We start from the raw sequence: 26,716 nt of genomic DNA, 5'->3' as shown, positions 1-26,716 counted from the left end.
GTTGAATAGGCAGGATCTAGGAAAAGAAAGAAAATCATGGCTGGCGATATGAACATACCACATTCTATTACTACTTCAAAGGAAACATGCTCTTTATTTCCAAGTTTAATATGCAAATTTTAAAACTACTTAAAACATAACGAACTACTTAAAATATAAAATATTTTGTATTCTCATTGATAAGAATTTTTAAAAAGCTAAGCTATCATATGTAGAAATTATTTCAAGAAGTTTTTGAAGGGGAAAGTCATGGAAGTGTTAGCATGGATTCATTAAGCTTTTATCTTTATAGGCACATTAGGTCATGTCAATGGAATGAATATTTTTGTTTGATATACTCCACAAACAAGTTTAAAAAGCCAGTAAAAGATATTTTTATGTCTCCTAGATGATCAGTTGATGCAGTGATTTTCTCTCTTTTCATTTTGTGGTTATCTAATTGCATGGGGCACTGTAATGCTGGTTACACAGCAGAAATGAAAACAGTCCCTTTGGATTTCTTCATGTAAGAGAACCTGGGGCTGATTTTCAGCAGCAAGGCACTAGTACAACCAGCTTTCATACATAAAGGGCTAATGCCTTGTAGAACAGGAATTCTCAGAGCTGAGATAGAGGCAGGGCTGTTGCAGAGGTGGGTGTCTATGCAACATCTGCTTTAGAGTACCCTTGTAAAACACACACACACACACACACACACACACACACACACACACACACACACACACACTTTACCTGGATACTTACCTTTTACCTTTGTAAGTGTCAATTATGGCAACTTTGTTTACATTGTCTTTTCCATTGAAAACTTCATAAACACCATCTGCAGTATCGTTGTACTGAAAATACACGTATCAAGAAAAAATTATTTCTAGAACAATACATACTCTCCAAGTTATAAAACATGTAATTAACTCGTGTTTGCATTTCTCAAAGACTGGTTATACATAATTATTTTATATGGTTTAAAATATATAGGCATTGAAGTTTTAAACTTGTTCTTTAACATGTTAAAAAGATAGAATATAAAAGGTTCCAAGAGGTAAGTGCTAGATGCTGAGACAAAGGAAGAAAACATATCAAAAGTTGATATAACCCAGACTCTAGTGTTCTTTTTCGTAATTAAGCCAGTAAAACAGTTTGGATTACTATTCCTTTTATATTGAGGTGAGGAGATATTGAACAAAATCTATGAGAACAATGACAGATTTCTAGAGGTATTCTAAATATTATGATCTTTAATAAGTGGTTACCAAAAACTAGGTATACAAAATTAAAAACAAAATTACCCAAGTATTTGAGTTAAAAAATAATAACTGGACCTTGCCAGCATCTCTCAGTGGTTGAGAGTTGACCTATGAACCAAGAGGTCACAGTTCAATTCACAATCAGGGCACATGCCCAGGTTGCAGATTTGGTCCTGTGTGAGTCATGCAAGAGGCAGCCAATCAATGATTCTCTCTCATCATTGATGTTTCTATCTCTCTTTCCCTCTCCCTGCCTCTCTGAAATCAATGAAAATATATGAAAATAATAGTAATAACAATTGGTCAATGGAGGAAAAGAGGACATATGTCATACTTTCAACAATAAAGATTAAAAAAAATAAATAACTGAATCTCTGATCCCTTAGGCTCTCTACATTGATACTTAATTGATAATGTTGCAATCATGAAAACTTTCTAAAAGTAAAATAACAACAATGAACTGGAGAATATAACTAATAGCACATAGAGTGTCAAATCATTGTCAAAATTCCAATTCGAGGGTTAGCTTGTCTTATTTATAATTCAAAACATTGAGCTATAGCTAAGTCTATCACTAAGTTCACATTTTCCTTAATCTTCAAATTGTCATTTTGTTTATAGACCAGTAGGAATTATTATTAACAAACTCCATAAGATAGGACATTGCTAATTTATCAGTGTTGTGTGTGTAAATTTAGGCTTTAAATTTACATTAAAACAATGTGTAAGAGGTCTAGAGAAGGAGGAATGATAGAACTAATACATTTAACACAATTAAAATGTTGGCACTAAACTTGATTTTTTCAGAAGTCAAAACTAAAAATAGTGTTCAAAACCTTACCAGCATAACTGAATTTTAGACAAATTGTTTATTTATCAAATAAAGAAATCCTGATTAAATATCATCTTCTTAATTAAAAATTTAATTGTTAAATTTATATAAGTAAATTTTATAAACTTGAAAAGCTGCAGCATGTGAGAAAAATGATTTTTAAAAATTAGAATATATATTCCCAGATACTAAATAGGGCTAACACACTAAATTATAAAATTATAGATTTCCAATGCCATTTTATTTATCCAATGAAAGTAAAACAATATCAACATTTATATTTGGTACTCACGGGATAAAACACACCAACTGTTCTAGGAATTGGGTATGGCACCAAAGTCAAGAACGGATCCGTATAGCCCCACAATAGTTCTCTCACACTTCTCCTTTGAAACAGAGATGACTTTGACTTTTTGATAAGTGAGTTGAGTACCACTTGAACAAATGGATTTGGATAGAGATGGGCTGCAGCCTACAAAAAAACAACAAAAAAAAACCTGTAAAGACACCATTTATAGTATTAAATATTTAACAAATAAATGGATTAAATATGAGAATTAATTTTAATAAAAAATTTAAAAAACTATTTTTCTAAAATTACTGCCAAATCTTGCCAGAGCTAAAAGTATAATTTTTCTAATCCCTAGATAAGCACATTTGAGTGCCTCAGTTTCAGTTACAAGAAGAAGTCTTTCAAAATTAAGTCCTATTTTTTCCCAAGGATACACTTGAAGTGGTCTTCCAATTCAGTTGATTTTTTTTCATCTTTCCTAATGACCAAAACTCTATTCAAAGAAGGACATAGGAGCAGAACAAATACTATCTAGTGAGAGTTCTAATATTGAGATTAATTATAGTGGGCTCTAGAGCATTTCAAAACAAATCATTTTGTTTGCCTACTCACAGCGACAGCCAGATTGAGCACAGTGAAAGTGTCATTCTCTGATCCAACTGACAGGGAAGGTTCAAAGATGGCACCATTGGGCTGTACAAAAGAGACTGTGTTGCTCAGAGGGTCATGGGTTATGTTTTCCTTGGAGAGATAACGAACTCTGAAATACAAAAGTAAACAAAATTCAAAATTATTGTTTCACGTGAACGTTAGGCCTCAAATGTCATTCATTCATACAACAAATATTTTTGAATATATAGAATACATCAGAACTTACGCTAAACCAGTGGTCGGCAAACTGCGGCTCACGAGCCACATGCGGCTCTTTGGCCCCTTGAGTGTGGCTCTTCCACAAAATACCACGTGCAGGCACACACGTACAGTGCGATTGAAACTTCGTGGCCCATGCACAGAAGTCAGTATTTTGTGGAAGAGCCACACTGAAGGGGCCAAAGAGCCGCATGTGGCTCGCGAGCCACTGTTTGCCAACCACTGCACTAAACCATTGGCATTAGCCCATGCTGGTTCTCTAGCAAATTAGAGAAAGGGGTCTTAAATTTACACATAATAATATGTGTTATTTCAGGAGTTTACAGACTTCATGGTTAAAACAGAACAGATACAAATCCAGACTTGGGATGGTCATGGTGGGGATAAGGGTCAAGACACATTTTGTAGCAATTCCACATACTGTAAGTGGTCTGAATTACAACAAGAGGTTTAGTTGGGGAAAACAGGTTTGAAAGTGGCACATATAAGGTAAGAAGAACCTGGTGTATTTTTAGAAATGCCAATGGTAGAATTTGGTTGGATTATAAAGTGAGAGAGTAAGGAGAGTGGTAGGAAATAAGCAAGATCTCAAACATAAAGGCTTGTATCTCACACTCAAATGTTTAGCCTTTATCCTAGGGTTAGGAGGGGACAGGAGAAAGGCTTAATCAGGGGAATATTAAGAACACATTGTCTTAGAAAGAATGCTCAAAATATATAATCTACCCAGCGCTGGCTGTTCCATATTTTTCAGTACTTTAATGAGAATAAAGATAACTAATGGAATATAATTTACTCCAGACTAATTTCCCTCCCTTTCCCATATATTGAATCCTGACTAGTATTAAATCAGTGTTCATTGGCTCTAACATCTCTAGTTTCATGTTACCAACTACATTTTAGGAATGTATTGAAGGGTGATTACTGTGGAGAAAAAAATCTTGGCAAATACAAGATATTCACTGAGATGAAATAATGGACACACCATTTGTTGCACTATAATATAGTTAATGTTTATGATGTAAGGTGAATAGTTAACTAAGGTAAAGACTGATAAAAACATGTAATTGAAATGTAAAAACCAATACTTTTCACTCAGGTATAAAAAAATGTAAATTTCTGTAGGGTATGGATTATGAGTGTTTTGTCCCTCCAGCTCAGTGCCTGGTGCATGGTGAGTTCTCCATAAATATTTTTGAATGAACAAATTAATTAATGGCTCACATTATTTCAAAAGAGAACTCCCAATCATCTAGAAAAAGATTTTATTTTTAATATCATTTAATCAAAGCTTTATTATTTATTCTTATGGAGGTACTAAATACATACAAAGAACATAAAAATATAAATCAGCACCCAGGACAGTATATTACTAGTAATTTACTATTTTCTCTTATATAGATGTAAATTTAAAATTATATTACATGTTATTAACATTTAAAGTTGAAATAATAGGTATAAAATTGTGACCTAAATTCTAGCTTATTTAAATTGTACTTACAACATTATACCAGTAGATGGCACTCACTGAGAAAAATCCTTTAAACTGTGGCCTGCTAATAGAATGTGCTTTTTTAAAAAAAACATAATCACTCAATTTTTTGGTTTAAAAATTAGAATGTAGGCAGATTTTGGAAAGTTTTGGTTAAGAATGTCAAAGGGAGTAATCTGCCTTATATTTTTCCCAAGACTGCTTTCTTTGTATTCCTGCAAAAAACAAAGTAACTCAAACATTATATATGTTTGAGATTTGAGAATATTCTGAAGGATTTACTAAATATTCATAGAGCAATAGAGATGGTGAATGTCGGAATAAGTGCCATTAAGATCTCAGTCCTGGAAATTTTAAGCTTTGCACCATGTCATACCTCACCAATAAAAATTTCATCGAAGTCATTCAAGCAGCCATCAGCCAAATAAGCCTGTGGTTCTGTTTGAGACAGAATACCTTCCTACACTGCCAATTTCACCTGGATTCAGAGCATAATTTATGGGGCAGTAGCTTCACCTCAACAGATGTAAGATTCTCAAGCTATTAACTTTTTTCTGAAAGGTGGTTTCCCATGACTTAAGGCATGCCAGCAGACACTAATGACTCAATTACGATGACATTTGTGAGACAGGATGACCCCAACCTGATCAAAAATCTCTTTAACATTGTGTGGATGAAAAGCAGCCACATGCTAATCTGACTGGCTCAATGAAGGCTTGCATGGCATCCTTATACACTCAGAGAGCTAGAGTAACCACAAAGGATGGCTCTGAAATTAAACCCTCTTTAGCTAAAAGCAGTTTATGGTGGGCAGTCATGTCCTAGGCTGGTATCTTCCCTGACAAAGGTCGGTATTTACCTTAACTAAGCCCGTCTATTGTCTTTTGCATCTGAGAACATTCCTTTGGAATGTCAGGGTAACTCCCCTTTCCCAGACCTCACAGGGCACAACCAGTACTGGGACAGAGACCAGAAATCCTCACTGTTTTATCATGTTAATTGTTGACTGTTAACTAGCCTGTACCCACCTATGCAAAAAATGCATGTGTCTATCATTTTACTTTTCATCCAATCCTAGAGGTTTCCCACTGTGCTTTCTCCCACCCCCCTAATCTATCACCAATGGATTTCATGTAACCCACTTGCAGCATCTCTTTTGAGTGTAATGTATAAAATAAGATGCACAGCTGCCATTCTCAGGAGCTTTATCTCAATCCGTTGAGATTTTGCTCCCCAGTCATTGTCAACAATTAGGCTCAAAAAAATCTCACAAAAATTCTTCATAGGTTTGAATGTTTCTTATGTTGACAATTGTTATATAAGTAGAAATTTATTGAAACATTAACTGCAAATCCAACCCTCCCATCATCGCCTCTTCAAATGAATTGAGTGTATCTAACCCACCCTCTTTTGTCCTTTAGAGGTTAGAGCCTCTAAGAATAAAATATGTATTACTTGTCACCTATCAGAGTAGGGCTAGGACTAGATTCAATATTCCATAAAGTAAAAAACAAACATAACTTCCCCACAAACAAAAATTTAAACAGAAAATATAAATTTTCAAATTCTAATAACTATTCTTTTTCCTCACATGCATTCAATTAATCAGATTATGATTTTTAAGCAATATGCTTCAATATTCATTTGGTCACATGTGACTTCTAGATTGTCATAGGTACACATCATATCTGCAACATTTTTTGAAACAAGATATTCATATAGGCTTTTGATAATAACACAAAACTATAAGAGCATGAAAAAAATGAATATTCTTTCTAAAGTAAGCTTGTTTTTTTTTTTGTAACAACAAAAATCAAGTCTTCTTGGACAGAGTTGTAAATGGTGACAGACATATGCACTGACACAGGAGACATGGAATAATTGCTAGGACACAACAAGCACCATGGCCTTCTATACATCATGTGCTATTACAACAGGCACTACCTTCACAAGTATCATTATTTCATCATATTTTGAGTGTGAGTTGTTACTATAGAAATATAATAATAATATGTGGAGAGAAAAAATATACAATTATAGATGATCTAAAACAAAAAAGATACTAAAACTATAAATTATTTAAAAATTGTTAAAAATATATATTTGTAGTAAGAATTGATTATGGTATGTAACTAGTTGTAATCCTTGAGAAAAAAGATATCACACCTTTATATATCAAATGATAGAGCAGAATTTAATTATGTTTCCATATGGATCTCATAAATATATGCCTAATCCTTGGTTAAAGTTAGTGTTTGTAACAGCTCAATCTCTGCTTTTTTTTCTTACTTTGATAGTGGGTAAAAAGACATAGTCTATAACTTAAGTAGGGGAAAACATACAAAAATCTAGGAGTTACCAGTTCCTAGGTTTGTATGAACATGAACAAATCCTATCACATCCCTGATGTCAGTTTTGTTTAATTACAAGATGAAAAGTTCTGGCTATTATTTCCCTCTTAGTTTTAATAGTCCAAGATGCCATTCCAAAGCATGTTAAATTATTAGGAAATTTAGGATAAAGTTATAGCATCTTCAGTTTCAGCACTGGGAAATATGTAATAACGAGTCTACTGAATAAATAGAAACCCCCATTTGATCTGGGAATTACTAGTAGTTTGAATAGAAAACCTTAGTAGCTACTGCAGTTGTGTAACATCAGTTGACTGTGGTTTTTAAATTTGAGTGTGTATTGGCATCACCCAGAGAGGTTTGTAAAACTTATTTCTGATTTCTAACCCAAGAGTCTTTGATTGATTTGGTCTGGGATACTGGGATAGAGTCTGAAAATTTGCATTTTTACCAAGTTCCCAGTGTGATGCTGATGCTGCTAGCCTAGGGACCATACTTTGAGAACCACTAATGTAATCTATACATTCACTCTTAAAATGTTAAAGTCGTCTAGTTTTTAAAATTCTGATAGATATCTTTTTCTATGGATCACATATTTCACAGTCGTGGAGAATATATTCCACAAGTGTAAAACACCTGCAACTCCTTAAACGTAGGAGTTAATTGATGCTAGTCAATTTAAACCTAAATAGATACTTCTTATAATCAGTAAGTCTTTAGATCAGGATTCTATACAGGGATAAACAAAATATTTCAATGTATATGATTGACAAGATAATATAAGTCCCTTTCAAATCAATGGCATTTATCATATGGAAGCCTTTTCAGAAATACATACGGTCAAGGAAAGAGTGGCACTTACTAGAGGGGACTCACCTGTATGTATAAGGACCTACTTGCTTAACCTTGACATTTGTGCTGTTAACCATCACTTCCTCTGGATTTTGCACATCAAAGATCCAAAACTGTCTGTAAACTTCTGTGCCTGTTGTAACCCAGTTTTTAAAAGCAGTTGTACCTTCTTCAAGGACAACTTCCTATGAAAAACACACACAAAACAATCTTGGGTTATTTCTTTGTAGTAAATAAGGGCACTCCTGGGTGTTTTCACCTGTAATTAGCCAATGAAAAGACCAGGCGCAAGTACCTTCATACATGAGAACCTTTGCAATCTTGCCACTCACTTGCAACAGAAATGTTTCAACAAATCATCGTAGCAACGTCTTTAGTTAACCTTTTACAAAAAAGAATCTCTGTGTAATACTGCACACATGTCTGCTGATCTTAAGGCCAATCATTGGCAAGCCTTCGACAGTGACCCTTTGGCAATATTGCAGCAGTTAGGAACAACACAATTTATTAAGCAAATTGTATGAAAGCTCTTCCAAAAAGTTCTTATCATGTGGAACATTAACTTTTCTCCTGCAATAAGTGAGTTGGGCTGATGAGGCAAAAACAGAAAAATTGAGAGAAAAGTCTAGTGGCCATGGACACTATTTGCTTTTCTTCAAAAGCTGGAGACTTCAGGGGATGATCACTTAAGGTTAATTAAATTAAGAAAACAAATGCTTCTGAATAAGAAACATACAATTGACCTCCTCACTTCAAAATCATGCTCAATATGGCTTCCCCTAACTCTCAGTATATCTGCAGCAACCCAACAGTACATGTACCCAAACATTCCAATAGTCTAATTCATTATTATTAGGATACTATGTTTTCAACAAAAGGATTAAATAAGGAAGTCGTCCTAGTATTCTTTCGTGAAATCCATGAAACGTTGTGGACACTCTTTGTAGTGGAAAAACAAAATACCAATGACAGAATGAGAAAACCCTATTTTAGAAATCCGTCCCTTTCTTTAGGAGCTGTGGGACTGCGTGGAAAGCCACCAAACCCCTCAGGGCTAACCTCATTATCTGTAAAAGAAGGGAATTTTAGATGCTCTCCCAGTTTCCTTCTGTGGCTTTTGCTCTTGGGGCCGGAAGTCTATGAAGCTGTAGTAACTAGTGCCAACAAAGGTGATTTTGTGGCAGGCAGTGTTTCCAATGAAGAACCTTGTAAAAATGCCCAGGTAGAAAGCTCCAACTTCCCTCCGTGTGCTAGAGGAAGAGGAAGAAAACTGTTTCACAGAACATGAACCTAAAGAGGCCCATAAATATAGGAACACAATCTGATCTATTTGTTTCCTTCACCTGGAAGCGTCAGTTCATAGAATGATGAATCAGGGAAGGACATTGGACATTATTACCACATTTTCTAGTACCGAGGCTCTGAGAAGCCAGGGGGCTGGCCCGCGGATAATCTAGGCATACCGTCGTAGAAGCACACTGAGAATCCCAGGCCCTGACCCTTAGACCAGTCCTCTTTTACACCAGGCTATTTTCTGTCACCTCTGCACTTAGTTGGTAAAAGTAAAACTGAGTTTCATATCTTCAGGAAACTTTACATATTGCTTAAAGCAAAGACTAAGGCAATTCCTTGGGGAAGAACAAGGCACCAATTGAAAATGCCATTACAAAATCCCTGCTGTTGCAATCACTTACACTGGTTACACTGGAGCTGCTAAAGTGATGGTGGGCCCTACTCCTTTCACAACCAATTATCCTTGAAAAACTTCTATTCTCTCCCAGAAAGTTAGATGCCTGTACTAACAAGCCTCATATTAAGACAAAATCACAGGCAGATCATGTATCATGGCTATTTTTCTAAATGTAAAGCTGTATAATGAGGATGCTGAAGCTGAAATCTATATAGAAGCTGTGTGCTGTATTAATTTACCCATCTCAAGAGACGTATGAGAGGAAAACACACACGAACCTATATTTGTACATATTACTCTCACACTCCCAAGAATCTTAAGGACTAGTGCAATATCAATTATTTATCATGTACCTCTCAAGCCACTTATCTTAGTTCAGTTCTTAATGAAAGAAAATCAATAAATGCTTATGGAATTGAAAAGGGAATATGATGGGATATCCTTGGTAGGACAGAATATCTCCCTCACCCTAATGCATATGTATTTAATCTTGAAAGACCTAATATGCCTTTCTTCTAAAGGCCAATACACCACTTTGCCTTAATTATTAATCAGAAGATATTTTTTTTTTCTTTTAAATGCAAACATTGAAATGAATGCTTTGATTTGCCAATTGTTAAATTTAGGGTCATCTAAACCTATCCAGTTTTTTTCATAGGTAGAAATGGGTCCTAGAGAAAACAGAAAACAGATGTCTGATTCAATGACATATGACAATTTAGTGGCAGATAATAAAGAAACTGGGTATTTTCACTACAATTTTCTATAGTTTCCATATTGTCATGATTTGTTCAGAGACAAAAATATTGCAGCAATCAAAATAGGAATGCATTTCTTCTGATCCTAACATTACTCTATGTATTAGAACATTGTATAGACACCCTTTTACCACCAAGACTGACTATGTCACAAGTTCTTTTAAAAGGAGCAAACGATTTTATGCCTTTGTGAATTTAAAATTGGATTTGGGCTATCTAGCCTATTTTACAAATCCTTGGCTAAATTTGAAGTATAAAGCTGATTATTATGTGTCCAGTATCTGTCTCTGACTTTAAGTATACAGACTATCCAGCCCCAGCAATGGCTGGATTCCAACCTGATGACTCCTATGGCACAATCTCCAGCTGGGTTTGAAAGCCATTGGCTTTGAAACTTCTATTCTGTTTTATTAACTTGAAAGCAGATGTTTGTGATAGTAATATCTTCTCTCTAGTCACATGCTCGCTTTATTATTGTTGCAGACAATAGTACTCATCTACATGACTGACAACTTTAGTGTATGTAATTATTAAAATGACCTTGATGTCTTCTTATGTGTTTAATATGGACAGAACAGTTGTAGAAAATATATCAATTTCTCAAGAATATTATCTACACTAAAAAAAGACAAAGATGCTAATTGACCATACCTTTGCTATGCCCAAGCCATGCCCATCAGCCAATCAGAACGACTATATGCAAATTCACCCAACCAAGATGGTGGCCAGCAGCCACCGAGCTGGAGCAAGCAGGAGGCTTGGTTTCCCAGGCGAAGAAGGAAGCCAAGCTTCCTGCCTGCCCTGGCCGGCTGTGGCCTCCACAAAAGGCAATAGAGTTTCAATTATAGAAGCTAAATAAATCCCAGATACCTGCTTCCAGCCAGCCACCACTGGGAGCTTGGGTGGCTGGTGGCTTTGGCCAACCTGCAAACAGCCATCAGCCCCTCACCCAGGCTGGCCAGGCACCCCAGTGGGTACCCCCACCCTGAGGGGGCTGTGGTCAGCCTGTGAACAGCCATCAGCCACTCACCCAGGCTGGCCAGGCACCCCAGCAGGGACTCCCACCCTGAAGGGGGTGTGGCCAGTCTGAAAACGGCCCTCAGCTCCTCACCCAGGGTTGCCAGGCGGGGCCCCCACCCTGATCTGGGACACCCTTCAGGGCAAACCAGCCACCCCACCCCCCCATGCACCAGGCCTCTATCCTATATGATAAAAGGGTAATATGCAAATTGACCATAACAGCAGAGCAACTGGGAATCACTAGTCACTATGACACACACTGACTACCAGGGGGAAGACGCTTAATGCAGGAGCTGCCCCATGGTGGTCAGTGTGCTCCCACAGGGGGAGCTCTGCTCAGCCACAAGCCAGGCTGATGGCTGCCAGTACAGCGGTGGAGGTGGGAGCCTCTCCTGCCTCCTCAGCAGTGCTAAAGATGTCCGACTACAGCTTAGGCCTGCTACCCACTGGCAAGTGGACATCCTCCGAGGGCTTCTGGGCTGCCAGAGGGATGTCTGACTGCCAGCGTAGGCCCAACCCCCCAGGGAGTGGGCCTAAGCCAGCAGGTGGTCATTCCCTGAGGGGTCCCAGACTGCGAGAGGGCACAGGCCCGGCTGAGGGACCCTCCCAAGTGCACAAATTTTTGTGCACTAGGCCTCTGGTAAAACAATAAGAGGCAGAATCAGGTATAGCAGATTATAATCTGTGAGTTAGATCCCCTTATCCTATCCCCCCCCCCCCCCCCCCCTTGACCAAGTACAGTGGCTTTTTCCCTCAAAGCATAGAATGAAGTGGTCAAAATGAATTTAAGATGCTATGAGTTTGATCCTCAGTTTGGTCTTGTATTAATCATTTAAACTCAGGCAGTTTGAATTATTTTGTACCTCAGTTTTCTGATGCGTAAAATGAGAATAATAATATTAGGTTAAGCCATATGAATTAATATTTTTGAAAGTCAAAATTAGTTGAATATAGTTTAATTAAATATTTATCTTTATAGTTTGTTATAAATATGAGCACTTAAAAAAGAGTTAGAACATAGCAAGCATTCAATAACCATGTTAGCTATTATTACTATACAAATCCTACCCTCTCTATAGAGGGAAAATGCTAATGTGATTTATTCCCAGACTGCTTTAATAGTGTCATTTATATTATTTATTATCTAAACAAGTCATGTGGCAATAAGTCATGCACTATCCCATGAAACTTATTTTTCTGCTACTTAATTATTTTTATATTTATACTCACTCCAGTAAAATAAAAACTTCTTTAAAAAGCAGCAACTAAAAATAATATTTTTTCTCCCCACTCACTACCAAAACTTGTTCTGTTAGGATCAGTTACAAGTAATTTTCCCAATTTCAAAAACAGTTCTCATTTTCATATGCATTATGTGTGTGTGTGTGTGCTGAGTCAAAAAATGGCCTTAATCTCAGATTATCAAGTTACCAATTAAAATCCAGAATAAAATTCAGTGAAACAGATTGAACTTAATATTTCTAAAATTCAGGAAATTTGCTCCCAAAGTTTATGTGGTAACTTAAAATAAGAGATTTAGTATTTGGCATGAAAATTATGTTCGTATTATATTGGGCTGGAGGAAGAAAATTATATATGCTTACCTGCTATTTCTTGAAACATTGTTTTTAAGTGATTTTATTAATGCAGTTAAAATGCAATATTTCTAGTGTTCAACCCATTTTTACTGCTATATTAATTTAAAATTTGTTCTAAATTATTTTATGTACTCAGATATTGTCACTAAATTTTTAAAAATCCTACATTATTTAACAACTAATACTTCAGACATTTATTTTTAAATTTTAAATGCTAGAAAATGTATGACCTATTTTGTTATATGTAGAAATACTATAAGCATATATGTGAAATTAATATAAATATAAATTAACATATATTATTAAAATGTGGTCTATTGATTAAAAAACCTAGTCATTTTAGTGAGCAGAGATAATTATTATTTCAATTTACTTTTTCTGAAAGCATTTATTTTAAGCTACTAAAAGGATCATTCTTTCAAGAATTGGAGGAAAAAAAGGATGGTATAATTAAATGATGATATAACTGAACATTTGTCTTTTATAGGCAAATAAAAGGAAAACTTTAATTCCATTCTTGGTGTTCTATGGTTAATATTCTAGGGAAATTAAATTAAAATGTATTTAAAATTACTTATGTTACACAATATTCACTAAGCATTTATCAAGTAACATTAACAAAGTGAAGTGATAAATTATCTTTTGTAAGTGGTGGCAGAACTTTGACCTTTTTCCAAAGTGCCTTGCACATTTGTAGCAGCTTGAGCCATTGGCTTTTAATCTACTTAGCAAGATTACATAAACTTGCTGACTCAACACAAATCCATTAGAAATCACAGTATAAAAAATTGGTAAGAAAGTTTTCCACTATGATCCATTAAAAAAGCATGAAGTCCCTAAAAAACATCCCTTGGAAATAAAGAGTAAACTTCATATATGAAAGAAAATTTCTGAGCTAGTTTAGACCATTTCAAATGCTAGTGTCAGGGTGTCAGTTTTTAGAACTGGATGGTATCAGAGATTCCGACCCTATATTTTATAAATAACAACAATACAAGATGATTTTCTAATATTTTCCAACTAAATACTTTAATTCTTTTTTTTAATAATGCTAGTGTACCGATAATAACTTTATCAATTTGCTATTAGTCAATTCAATAAAGAAAATCATTTTCAATAAGTTTTAATGGTAAACACAAAGTGGCCAGTACAAAGTCTTGTACATATTTTTAATATAACAGCAATATCCTAAGTGCTCCTGAGGCAGGGGTAAGACAATCGGCTCCTGAATTTGTATATAATTCAGCCATTTGACTCTTCTATATGCTAAACAGATACATATGCCAGTCTTGTTTAAAAAATAGTTTTGTAAACTAAAGGGAAAAAAATGAAGTCTTATTTAAACAAAGAAAAAGTTCCAGCATCTTAATGTGACCAAAATTGTCAATTCAACATGATTATATAGAAACGTGAGACAAAAATCAGGCTCAGTAACAAATGTACCAAAGACTCTAACTATTAAAGGGATTCTGATATTGTCTTAGTTAATGGATATGTAACTGGGATACGATGTAAACCATCGTTTAATAGGTTCGGGGAACTCATTCTTCTCTTAAATTTCAGTTTTGTACCTCTTCCTTCTTCTAGAGTCTAGATTCATACCTTTTGTCTTGTAAAAGATTGCACAGTACACCCTCATTTCAAAACAAGAAGAGAAAAAACTCTATTTCTTTATTTCATGCCCCCTTTACTACCCTATCCTACTGAAATTATACTTTCAAAATTATATTGACCATGTTTTAACCATTACTTCCTTGATTTTCGTCTGCCTGAGAATATTTTATTCTCTTTCCTTGAGTGTTGGCCTCCTATTAACTGCCCCCAAATTACAACCTTTCGTTTTTATTTCTTCATTTAAAATCATTTCTTTCCATTTTCTGTTTTGTCTTCCTACCTCTGAATGATGCACAAGTCATAGAGTATTCTCTCTGCCCCTTTTTCTCTACATTCATATTCTCCGGAAAGCAAATCCAGTTTAGTTTTATCTGTGTAGTCATAATAAAATCCACCTGAACTCTGACATTTGAAATCTGCACCGGTGTTCATATCAGACCACTGATAATAAAACCTCTGTGCTGTATTCTTCTAAGGTACACATTTCTCTTAGTCACGAGACTAGATATGTAGTTTGTTCTACTCTCTCTCCTAACTTAGTCCCTCCGTCCAAACTGCCACTGCATCTCATGTCCCGTCAGCTCTTCCTATGGACTATCACTCTAGAACAATGACTTTTGTTACAGACTGTGCAAAGATCTTTCTAAAAGAGAGTCATCATCAATTCTCCTTGAAAAGTTTTTCCCTGTTTAGCTGTGTTGGGTTTTTTTTGTCTTTTTACTTTCCAACGCTGTCTACCATAGCTAGAGCACAAGACTTGTATCATCTACTTTCCGCCTTGAGATTGATTGGCTAGTTTTGGAAACTGAATCCTCCTCCTCCTTTTGGCTAGGTGAGTTGGCAAGTGTTTTTTAAGATCTTGTAATTGTAAAATGGGTAAAATAATAGTACCTTCTCATGGATATTTGTAAACATTAAATAAATGAGTATATGTGAAGCTCTTAGTAACACTAAATAAATGCTAGCCATTTGATATCAACTTCTAACTGCACAGCTATCATAAAACATACACCAATGACTATTGCCTAGAACATCATTAATTATTCTTCTGCTCATGTTCAAAACTTCCTAAATCTTACCCCATGTTGTTGTCTTTCTAATCATCTCTTGTTAATCCCATATTTTTGGCACATCCTCTATTTTCCTTATTTCTTCTTTACAACATTTCATTGCACTCTCACAACTTTTTCCATAGCATTTATCAGCCCTTTCATGCCTTTATTGCAGCCTCCTTTGAACTTCTACAATTCTATGGTACTACAAAATCCAAATCAAATTTCACTTTCTTCTTGAAGTTTTTGAATATGCTGAGAGCTCTCCTTCTAAATAGCATTTATTTTTTCTATGTTATACACTTTCAAATTCATTTATGAGTCTCATAGGTCTCTCTATATTTTGTTTACAATATGCTTTCCCCCAGTTAAGTCATACATTTGTTGAGATAAGTTTTATTTTATTCTTTCTTAGTCTCTATACAAAAGCAAATTTTTAATTCTTAAAATTCTTATTTCCTCAGGGTTAGCTATTATGAACATGAGATAAATACTGAACAATTAAAATAGATGCAAGTAGTTTGCATGCCACCTAACAAAGGTTCTATAGGTACTACTATTACTGAATAAATTAAATAAATGATGATCAATAATCAGCTACTGATTGTCAATTATGTATTAGAAAAAATAGTCTTGGTCTAAAACGCTCTGCAGTGGGACATTATTGTGACATTTCTATTCTGGAAACTTTTCCAAAAGGTAAGTTGTAGTCTCTGTGTTAGCACACACGCTGCATCTGTTCTTTCCCCACAGAAATCCAGGCGGGGGTGCAGATGACAGAGCAGGAAGGATATAAAGCAATGGCGATCCCATCTCACACAGTCACATAAGCTTCATCTCACTGAGACCTATCTGTCTCTATCAAACCACATCAAAAGTAATATCAATAAAATTGGGAATTCCAAAGAAGTGGATGACATTCAATTTATAATATTTTAATTAAATTCTCAGAGCTGAAGATTTATGATCTGTCAGCAATAGGAAAGCCACAAACCTCAATATTAGTATGGAGCAAATATAGCATGCAAGTACAGGAACTATAACCTAAAAAATGTCCTATTTTTCCATAAGACAGCAGCTGTAATGGAACAGTGAGGTTATTTATTTTAACTTTATAATTTTTAGCTAAATAAAGGAATAGAAAATAGTAATTGTCATAATCAGAAACAGATTTAAAATGAATTCTTCATATTAGTCAATTAAGTCAATGCTTCTGTGAAATGAAATGGTATTTATTTATATTCCTCGTAAGAAGAAGATGTCAAATATAGATAAATGGATGAGGAAGATAAAGGACTTGGCAGTAACAGAAATTTCAGCATGAATTCGTAGGTATAGCCCATTTTATGATTTAATTCTTATTGTTCTCAATTGTGCACTGTACTTAACCCTCTGTCTAGGCCATTGACATCTAATCAGGCTGAGAACTGAGGCCAGTACTCCGACATGTTTTCTTTGGCCAGAATTATGTTTTGAAAAAAAGAAACATACATGTATTCAGGTAGGGCACACATTCTCACATTCACAATAGTTCCTGTTCTTCATTTTCTCTTGTTCTTTACAGCTTCACTTTTCTTTTCTTTTTTTTTTACTCTGTCTCCAAATTTCTGAAATTGTTTGAATTTGCCATCCTGGGTTTAGGACTCCAGCAGGTCGGTATGTCCTTATCCTAGTCTTTCTCTCTCTATCAGTTGAAGATGGTGCATGTGAAGCTAAGGAACTAGGGTGGGAAATTAATTCTAGTTTTTTGTGCAAACCTATCTATTGAATTACTCTAACTAGGTTACAACTACTCTGCTGTTGCATATACACTGGCATATGTCCTATATAACATTTCTGAAAGCATTTTCTAAAACATAAAGCTTTATAAATAGGAAATATTTATGACAACCATATATTTTTTACAATAGTACACATATTGTAAAAAAACCACAGTAGTTTACCAAATAAAAAATAGTTATCAGCTTTACCAAAAATTTCTGATCCATTATTAAACATAATTATGTTTAAATGACTATGTATATGTGTTTATATATTAATATTATACATGTTCTATATTATATATTATACATACACATTTACTTTTCTCAGTTTTAACCAAGATATTTTTATACACTTACCTATTTTTTATTCAAAAGCATACTTTTTTAGACATAAACAATTATTTCAACTTACCTGTGTACCTATGAACAGCTTTTATCAGAATTTGAATATTTGTACCTAAGTACTTACGGTACTTATACTTTTAACATTTTTCTATTATGTACAGTTGTGGTAGCCCATAATCACTTTTGTCCTGAGGACACAAAGTTACCAGTTACCATAAAATATAAAACAGGTACCCAAAGCAAATAAGGGAAAGAAGATAGAATGAATCAGGCTGACAAAAAATATCCTTTTGACTACTTGTACCTTTTTAATTGTCTTCTTAATAAGTAAGTCTCCGACTGGCATTAGAATACCGCCAAACACAGCCAGCACTGCGCCAATGACAGCGCCAGTAATGAGCCCACAGTTCCGATCACAGCCCATTTTTCTTGTTCAGGGAAAAAGTAAAGGTTCGGCACCTGCTCCTTTCAAACTCCCGGGTTCCAAGAACTCTGGTTCTATCATTAGGAAGAGATCATAAAACAGACGCTTAAATATCAATACAAACAGATCAAAGTACAAGAAAACACATTATGAAACAGATTATTTTCCCAGTTATCAATAAACAAGTGCTTTTCTTTCTTTTGTTAAGAAACTGATTTTCTAGATCAGGCCCTCCCCTTTCTTGCCTTTTACTATCTACCAGGGGTAGAAATTAAAAATATTGTCATATGCAGCATTTAAAAAAATTCTCCCCTTCGTTTTCTTCTTATGGATAATTAACATGAAAATCTTATCTAAGGAGAACATGCTTACTGTGCTCTCACCCTAATCTACCTTCTCCCAGCCTGTGACAGTTGCATCCTCACCCTCTTTTGGTTTATCCACTCAAACACACCTGCCATACTCTGTCTGGAGTTTCCCTTCAAACTGAATGTGAGTGGGATGATGCCTGCTCCATCTACTAGCTAAGCAAATGTGGTAACATGTTCTCTTTACTATACCTTATTCACAAATGAACAGCAAGATATGGGTTTTATGGAAAGTGATTTGATGTGTCTCAGAAAGAATCAATTCTTCCAGTCATTGTCAGCTATCTGTTAAAACAAAAAAAGAAGCATGGATAAACTGGGGAAATACAATATTACAAAATGAATGCTAGAATACTAATATCACCAAGATTATCATTGCTATGAAAAGAAAATCCCATTTTCATGACTGCTGAACTTATGCCTAAATTGTTTCTTGAATTGTTGAAAATATTGAAATATTTTAAAGAAATGTCCTTTACTTTCAATTTTATTGTTAATTATTGACTTTTAGATAGACTAAAGGTGCAAAGAATTTGAAGAAATTATATAATGTAAATGATGCCTAGTTTTAATGCTAAGCATTGCTTTGTTACTCGTCTCAAATAATTTTTTGTACATATTCAGGTTATATTGTAATATTATATTGTCATGGGCAACTGATCCATGCCAACTGTTAAAATGAACTTGTTTGTGCCAGTATGTATTTCACCTGGCCAATTTTTTGGTATCTTTCTACTATGTGTTTATTTCATAAAAATGGGAAGAAAATGATTGGTGGAATGAATGGTTCCTCTTGTAACAAAGTTAATAAGAACTTATTACTTCTAATATTTGAAAGTACATGATATTATGATTGTAATCGCATTTAAAAATATTTTTCATTGATTTCAGAGAGGAAGCAAGAGGGAAAGAGAGATAGAAACATCAACGATGAGAGGGAAACATTAATCGGCTGACTCCTACCCACCCCCTATTGGGTATGGAGCCTGCAACCCAGGCATGTGCCCCGACTGGAATGGAACCATGACCTCCTGGCTCATAGGTCGATGCTCAACCAAGCCATGCCATGCCATGCCAGCAGGGCGCTAACAGCATTTTTTAAAGTGGGGTTGACTGAACATTAGTGAACAGTCAGAATGCTTTGTAGTTTATACACAAATATTCTCTACTTCAAAATGCCTATGGCCAAGGAAAACATACATACCAACAGAACATAGGGTACAAAAAAAGATTCATGCACAACATATTTTTGTCAACACTTTAAATGTAATAATAAAAATTATATTTTGTTCGGGTCTCAGATTTTCCTCCGCAGTTTTATTGCAACAGCTGTACAAGTCTTATAATTTTATTAATATTTATTTCTACTGTATAACCATTTAGTTTTTCAAAAGTATTATTTGCATAGCTAAGAAAATAATGGTAAGACAATAAAAAGAATAAGACTTTTTTCCCCAAATGGAGAAAGATAAATGTTACAAAAATTTTCCATGGCAATTTTATTTATTTATTTTACTTCTTCTTATCCATTGTGATTTCTCTCTATATATCTTCTTATACCTAGGATGCTTCCACAGTAGTCAGGATGCAACAAACTCATTCATACCGAGGTCCTGGTGGCTAAGAGGCTTGAGTCATGAGTGTCACGTGTTTTTTCAAATATAAAATGAAAAAACACATAAGCCTACACTTGACATTTTCCCTGTGGAATTTCGTGTCATTGAGCAAGTGGGGTTGGCTTTTTTATTAACTGCTTGAAGGTAGAGTGTGAAGATAGGTTTCTCTCCCCTCTAAAATCATACAACATGCTACCAAATATGGAGTTGGCTGTGCTTGCCATAAGACAATAGACCAAGTTATTTAAAGTTTATAGTAAGAACTGGATAATATCAAGTAGAATTGCCTTGCAAAGTATAACTAAACAGCATCTTAAATTTGTCTTGAAACATAATCTTGTAAACAACCATAGTAATTGGTTGTGGGTGCAGGAGGGAGTTCAGAAGTAGAAGGACTTTGGGCCTGAGCTGCAGGAGCTCTGGTGGGAGGGAGGCAAATAACCCTATTCAAGATAGCATATACGTATAGCTAAATGACTGCTGTTGAGTCAGGTCCAGCTGACCAGCTAGCAGCTATTATGCATATTAACTACCAGAGGGCAGACACTCAATGCAGGAGCTGCCAAGTGACAACTTTGCAGAGTGCCCTCTTGCACTCTGGGACCCCTCGGGGGATGTCAGACTGCCAGGTTTGGCCCAATCCCCACAGGCCAGGCCAAGGGATCCCACCTGCTGGAGGGACCCCAATCACTTTGCAGACGCCCTTTGAACCCCGGCACTGCCCCAGGTTCTGCTGGCCAGAGAGGTTGGCTCCAGTGCATGCCCAGCTGTCTCACCCAGTCCCACCCCGCCGGCCACCTTCTAATTAATTTCTTTTCAATGTGCACGAATTCATGCACCAGGCCTCTAGTTAAGTAATACTGAGAGCCAATTGCATAGACCATCTCTCAACTCTTATTTGCAAGTTATAACCTAAAGTTGCGCTCAAATGCAGGGATCCAACCTAATGTAATTGTGATGAAACCAAAACCTGATTTTCCACTCTCTTGCTAGGTGACCATGAGTAAGTCTTTTAATCTGACTATACCTCAATTTCCTTGTGTGTAAAACGAAGATATTAATACCAGATAAGGTTCTTTTCATTTTAATTTTTGTTAATCGTCACCTGGGGATATTTTTTCCATTGATTTTTTGGTCTTTTTTAGAGAGAGAGGAAAGGAGGGGGAGAGACAGAGAGAGAAACATCAATGTGAGAGAGACATATCTTTTGGTTGCCTCCTGCACACGCCCCAACTGGCACTGGGGATTGAGCCTGCGACCAAGGTACAAGCCCTTGACCAGAATCTAATCTGTGACCCTTCAGTCCACGGCTGGTGCTCTAACCACTGAGAAAAACAGCCTAGGGCAAGACCAGATAAGTTTTTAATTTAAGCAGCTGAACCAGTTCGTTACTCAAATTCTTACATGGAAGACCGATAGGCAGATTATTATGATTACAGCAGGGGTGGGAACCCAGAGGCCCTGATTTCTAACTCAGTTTTCCTGATACTCTTCTTTCTACCTTTAAGAAGCTCTAGGAGAATCTCCGTGGAAACCGATGGCTTTGCAAAGCCATTTAAAAATTGAGACAAAAAATCCATAGTGTCAAGTTCCAGTTTTGTTTATGTACTATCATGAAACATTTTTTGAAAACACAAAGACCAAGTCATCTTTGTTGGAAAGTTAGTTTATCTCCTATGTAAGCCACTAAAAATTATTCAATATTAATGTTATTCGCAAATTTGACAGATGGAATGTAAAATGATTTGCAAATTTAAAAGTCTGTTGGTGCTAAAATAGGTATATCTGCATTTATTTGTTTCTTTCCAGATTCCATGCCATAATGTAGTCATGAATCTATCTGACTTACTCAGAATCGTTCTCCTTTATTCAAGTAGCCCCTTGTACTACAGGGAAGAATTTCTGCAAAGAGCAAACAGGCCTAAGTATGTCCACTTGAGGCCCCAGAGGGGAAGCACACACCTCCATCTCTACAGCTAAAAACTCATCATTCTTACTTCCGAGAACCCTGGGCCCAGGGATGTCAAGAATGGGGGTGTCTGGCCCTAGCCGGTTTGGCTCAGTGAATAAAGCCTCAGCCTGCGGACTGAAGAGTCCTGGGTTTGATTCTGGTCAAGGGCACATCCTCTCCCTCTCCCTTCCTGTCTAAAATTAATTAAAAAAATATTTTTTAAAAAAATATGGATATCTGGGTACTGCCTACCTACACTCTGCCAGCTGTGAACTTAAAACTTAAGTGAAATAGTGTCCATGTCCCACTGCTGTTGAGTCAGGCTCATCAGAAAACAGAAGTGTCAGGAAATTTATTCTGTAGAATCACATGGTTGTACAGTTGTTAGTCCAACACCAGTCTGGATGATTATATAAGCAAAGATAGAAGTATTCAAACATGTACTGATTTTTTTTTTTGAGAGAGGTTAAGTTTATCTACTTTTTCAAATTTTCTGATTGATTCAATTCTGTTAACATGATGTAAGTTTCCAACATTTTTTCCTTAAGCATCGGCAAGATATTTGACATACTTGGGTTCATTTGTTAACCTCAGTGCCTTGACATAATCATGAGTAATATTAATTACAGCTACTATAATTATACTTTAACCTTATGCTTCCTATTTACAAAATTACAATCAGTTTTACTCACCTGAGGCAGAGGAGGGCCTAATATATTATGTAAGACATGTATTGTGTAAATAAGGGAAAAGTTCAGACTCCATCACACATTCTACTCAACAGTGCCTCCACTTACGTTTACCCTCAGGGGGAAAAAGTGTAGTTTATCCCCACTTTTCTTTCAAATTTAGATGTTGAGAGCATGCAAAACTTGTGTCTTACACACTGGTTTTTCTTAATAACACAGCTTCTTACATATTAAAGTAGGTAATTTATTTCATTTGCTAACTTAGGATTAATTCTTATTCTGTATTTATTATTTTCCTTCATACAAAATAGAGAAGACATTGATATCTGTAATACTTTGCTTCTTGCGTAAAGTACCTAAGTTTAGAAAGCAAAGATTGATCACAGGTACAGAAAAGAAAACTTATTGAGACTTCTGTAAGGAAGAAAAAGGAATTAAAAGGCCTGTTTGAAGATGTCACTATTATACCTTTCATGAGTCTACAGGGAAATTAGCTGTACCCTCTCAGTTTTTAGATTATAAATCTATTTCCTTCTGTAGAATTAGTGAGGGTATTTTATTCCCTTGGGTTATATTTAAAAGAAGAAAGAAGAATGGAGTTTTTCTTTTTTCTATTTTAACTGTTAAATCATCAGAGTATTTCTAGAATGACTTTATGACAGGGGTGGGCAAACTTTTTGACTCGAGGGCCACAATGGGTTCTTAAACTGGACCGGAGGGCCGGAACAAAAGCATGGATGGAGTGTTTGTGTGAACTAATATAAATTCAAAGTAAACACCATTACATAAAAGGGTACGGCCTTTATTTTTTTTTTTTAGTTTTATTCATTTCAAACAGGCCGGATCCGGCCCGCGGGCCGTAGTTTGCCCACAGCTGCTTTATGACCATTATGCCTTTCCAATATGTTGAGAACCTGGTGGTAGAGAAGTGTCTCCAATACATAGGTCAGAAAATCAGAATATTCCTAGAGAATCTGCAATTATTCCCATGTGTATGTGCCCTGGGAAACTCCATCCAGAAAAAAAGTATGGTCCAGAGGTAAAATTTCCTGGGATGTGAACTACAAAACTTGAAAACGTTTCAGATGATAAGAGTACTTATATCATAAATGAATGTCAAGACCTGGATGACATTTTCTTACGCATGAGTGACTAGTACCTCAAATTTCCTATTCTATCTGTAAGCTTTCCTTCAAATTTCCTTAACATAGAAAAACAGTCCACATACGCCTCTATTATGACTCAACTTTCTCTAAAATGGGCTTATTGTACATTAAATAAGGTAGAAAATAAAATTAAATGAGGTAATATATAAAAAAATTCCTATCACAGTAAATGTTATTGTTATTTTGAAATGTTATAAAACATTATGTTAAACAACTATAGCATAATGTTATTTCATATTGACCAAGTAAAGTATTATTATAAAAAGTCTGATAAATGTATACAGTTTATGCAAATAAGAATGATTATTTGTAAAACATTTAGTTTACAACATAATCTGATAAAATGATTTAAATTTTATATATACAGAAACTTAGAATAACATGCAAATGGAAGGAAAACTACTAGGTTAGAAAATGCTACGTGAAACTTTTAACCCATGACTTGGGCCAGTGAACTAAAACACATTGTGATTCGATCAGAAAAAAAGTTACAAAGTGAGTTCCTTCAGGAACAAAAGGATCCATAAGATTCAAATGTGTTTGAGTAACCATGACCAGATATTTTCCTACAAAAATAAGGGTGGCAATTATAATAATTTCAGAGGTAAATTTCAAATTTTCAGTACACTCTGTCCAAGTATCTCTTCAATTATAATTATGATATTCCTCCCAGGTTAATCTATTATATGATGACTGTGTGTTTGATGTATTGTTCTGGTTTAATAATAATTCTGGTAAATGAAAAAAATGTCTTCATATTTCTTCTTTCATAAGTTTCAATGGACTGCTGGAGTCTCTATGTAACAAAACTTTTAAAAATTTAATTTTGGTTATTTTGCAAACCAATATTATAAGCAATGCTTTTTTTAGATCCAGGAGACATTACTGGCAAGGGTTTAGACTTGTGAGGTTTGTTTGGGTAAAGAATATAAAACTTCTGATGGATCCAGAGAAACCTGGTAGGAATACTATAAAAGATACATACTTGGAAATTGAATAAAAACAACTCTGTACTAAAACAAAATAAAACATTACTAACTTACAATCATATAGGAATGGATTAAAAAGTACATGCAAACAATTTAAAAATATATTTCAATATGTTACTTGATAATCCAAGTAATTATTTGAGATTCACTCTAAAGAATTTATGCCATTTACAGTTATAGATGGATTCACTTAGTGTAATTAAATTGAAACTTTTAATTTCTTCAGAATAATTTATTTTTTATTTATACTTGGTATCATGATTCAATAAAATAATTTTTTTTAATATTTTTAATAGCCCAAAACATCAGTTTTGTTTTATTTTTAGTCTGCTAACAAATTTTATATAATTTACACTTGGGCTAGTGATAAAATCTAGAATCATTATTTGGAATTAATATAATTTACCATTCCCAGGACAATTATAATGTTTGTTAATTTAAAAAAATAATTACTCAGAACATATCTAAATATACATTGTATTTAACCATGCAAAGTCAAATTCACCAAAATTGTGTAATTCAGATAGAAAATTAAGTAGGTTAATATTCTATAAAGTAATAAGTAGTTAACAATTGCATATAAGATAGCATGTTGACATAAGAGTGGCAAGTCATTTATAACAACTAATTCTACTATATTGATTTCATTTATGATTGTTTCTATTCATAATTTAAATTAAAAATCATGTATAAGTAGCCTAAGTATACAGTGTAAGTTTTATAATAATCTAAATGTATTGTAAATCATTTTAAATATTAACAAATAAATGTTTACAGAAAAACATAACATTTTAAACATCAAGAAGTGAAATGTCATTGAGCATTAAACAAGGTTTTAATATTGTTTAAAACACAAAATGTAGAAAATTGATGACTTAGAAAACAACACAAACCTAATTTTTAAATAAAGCCTAGTGACTAACAAAACAGCTACTGCTTTTTGTTGTTGTTATATAACTTCTTAAGAGTATTTATATAGTGGTGTCATCCATCATTTGGGAGATAGAAATCTCTTACGCTTAAAAAAAATCATATGACTTACCTTTAAAAAAGCTAAGAAGGATTTTTCAATCAAGTGCTCCAACATTTGAACAGACAATTCTTAGTAGGATCAAATGGTATTCTGCAGAAAAAACCCTGCACTGAGATCCTCATTACAAAGTGTGTGAGTTTAAATATGCTTAAAAAAAAAAAAAAAAAAAAAAAAGGACCACAACGTCCGTCAAATCCCAGTGAGTGGTTTGTTGCCAGAGGAATTTAAAAAAAAAGAAAGAAAGAAAAAAACCCCACACACATCACACAACTGGTATGGCTCTTAACGGTCTATTTTTGTGGTCTGGAAAGGACCCCTTACCTATATCTGAGATACACAGCAGCATTTTAGTTATTTACTTTTGGCCATTTGCCTATCCAACTAAGTCAGAGGCCAGGGCGGAAAAAGAACTGAAGCTGCATGTGATACATTCTGTTTCCCCACAGTCATTCCTCCAAACGATGAACTAGGGGTACGGGTGTGAGGAATGTAAATTAGGGAGAGTAATGAGAGGTTCCCTTCACTGTCATGACCAGCTCGCCAAGCTCATTTCACGAAGTTTAAATAGAACACTCTCTCCTGTACAGCATTAATCTGAAGTGCATCGAGACTAATATCTTGAAAACAGTTGGAGACTTTGTCAATCAGCAAAGATGACAAACAGACTCTAAAAAAGGAAATGGCCCATTGTTCTAACTGGAAATTCT

At 34.9% G+C, this 26,716-nt stretch overlaps 1 protein-coding gene across 4 annotated transcripts in view; it reads right to left on the bottom strand.

Annotated features, from left to right (window-relative positions):
• The window catches only part of CD36 (CD36 molecule), a 62,802-nt gene that overhangs the window by 12,848 nt on the left and 23,238 nt on the right, over window positions 1-26,716 (bottom strand). For 2 of the 4 annotated variants that reach the window (XM_036327681.1, XM_036327682.1), the window contains exons 2-7: window positions 18,758-18,850; window positions 18,078-18,271; window positions 7,958-8,118; window positions 2,981-3,128; window positions 2,369-2,548; window positions 745-836 (exon numbers count right to left, since the gene is read on the bottom strand). In XM_036327681.1, the coding sequence (XP_036183574.1) occupies window positions 745-836; window positions 2,369-2,548; window positions 2,981-3,128; window positions 7,958-8,118; window positions 18,078-18,197 (701 nt within the window). In that variant the 5' untranslated portion in view covers window positions 18,198-18,271; window positions 18,758-18,850. Of the gene's footprint in view, window positions 1-744; window positions 837-2,368; window positions 2,549-2,980; window positions 3,129-7,957; window positions 8,119-18,077; window positions 18,272-18,757; window positions 18,851-26,018; window positions 26,437-26,716 lie in introns of those variants that run through there. The other 2 variants (XR_004970815.1, XM_036327680.1) reach the window with 2 other exon arrangements.

This window comes from Myotis myotis, unplaced genomic scaffold (assembly GCF_014108235.1).
Source record: "Myotis myotis isolate mMyoMyo1 unplaced genomic scaffold, mMyoMyo1.p scaffold_m19_p_11, whole genome shotgun sequence".
NCBI lineage: Eukaryota > Metazoa > Chordata > Mammalia > Chiroptera > Vespertilionidae > Myotis > Myotis myotis.
This window is presented reverse-complemented; position numbering and strand designations above follow the sequence as displayed.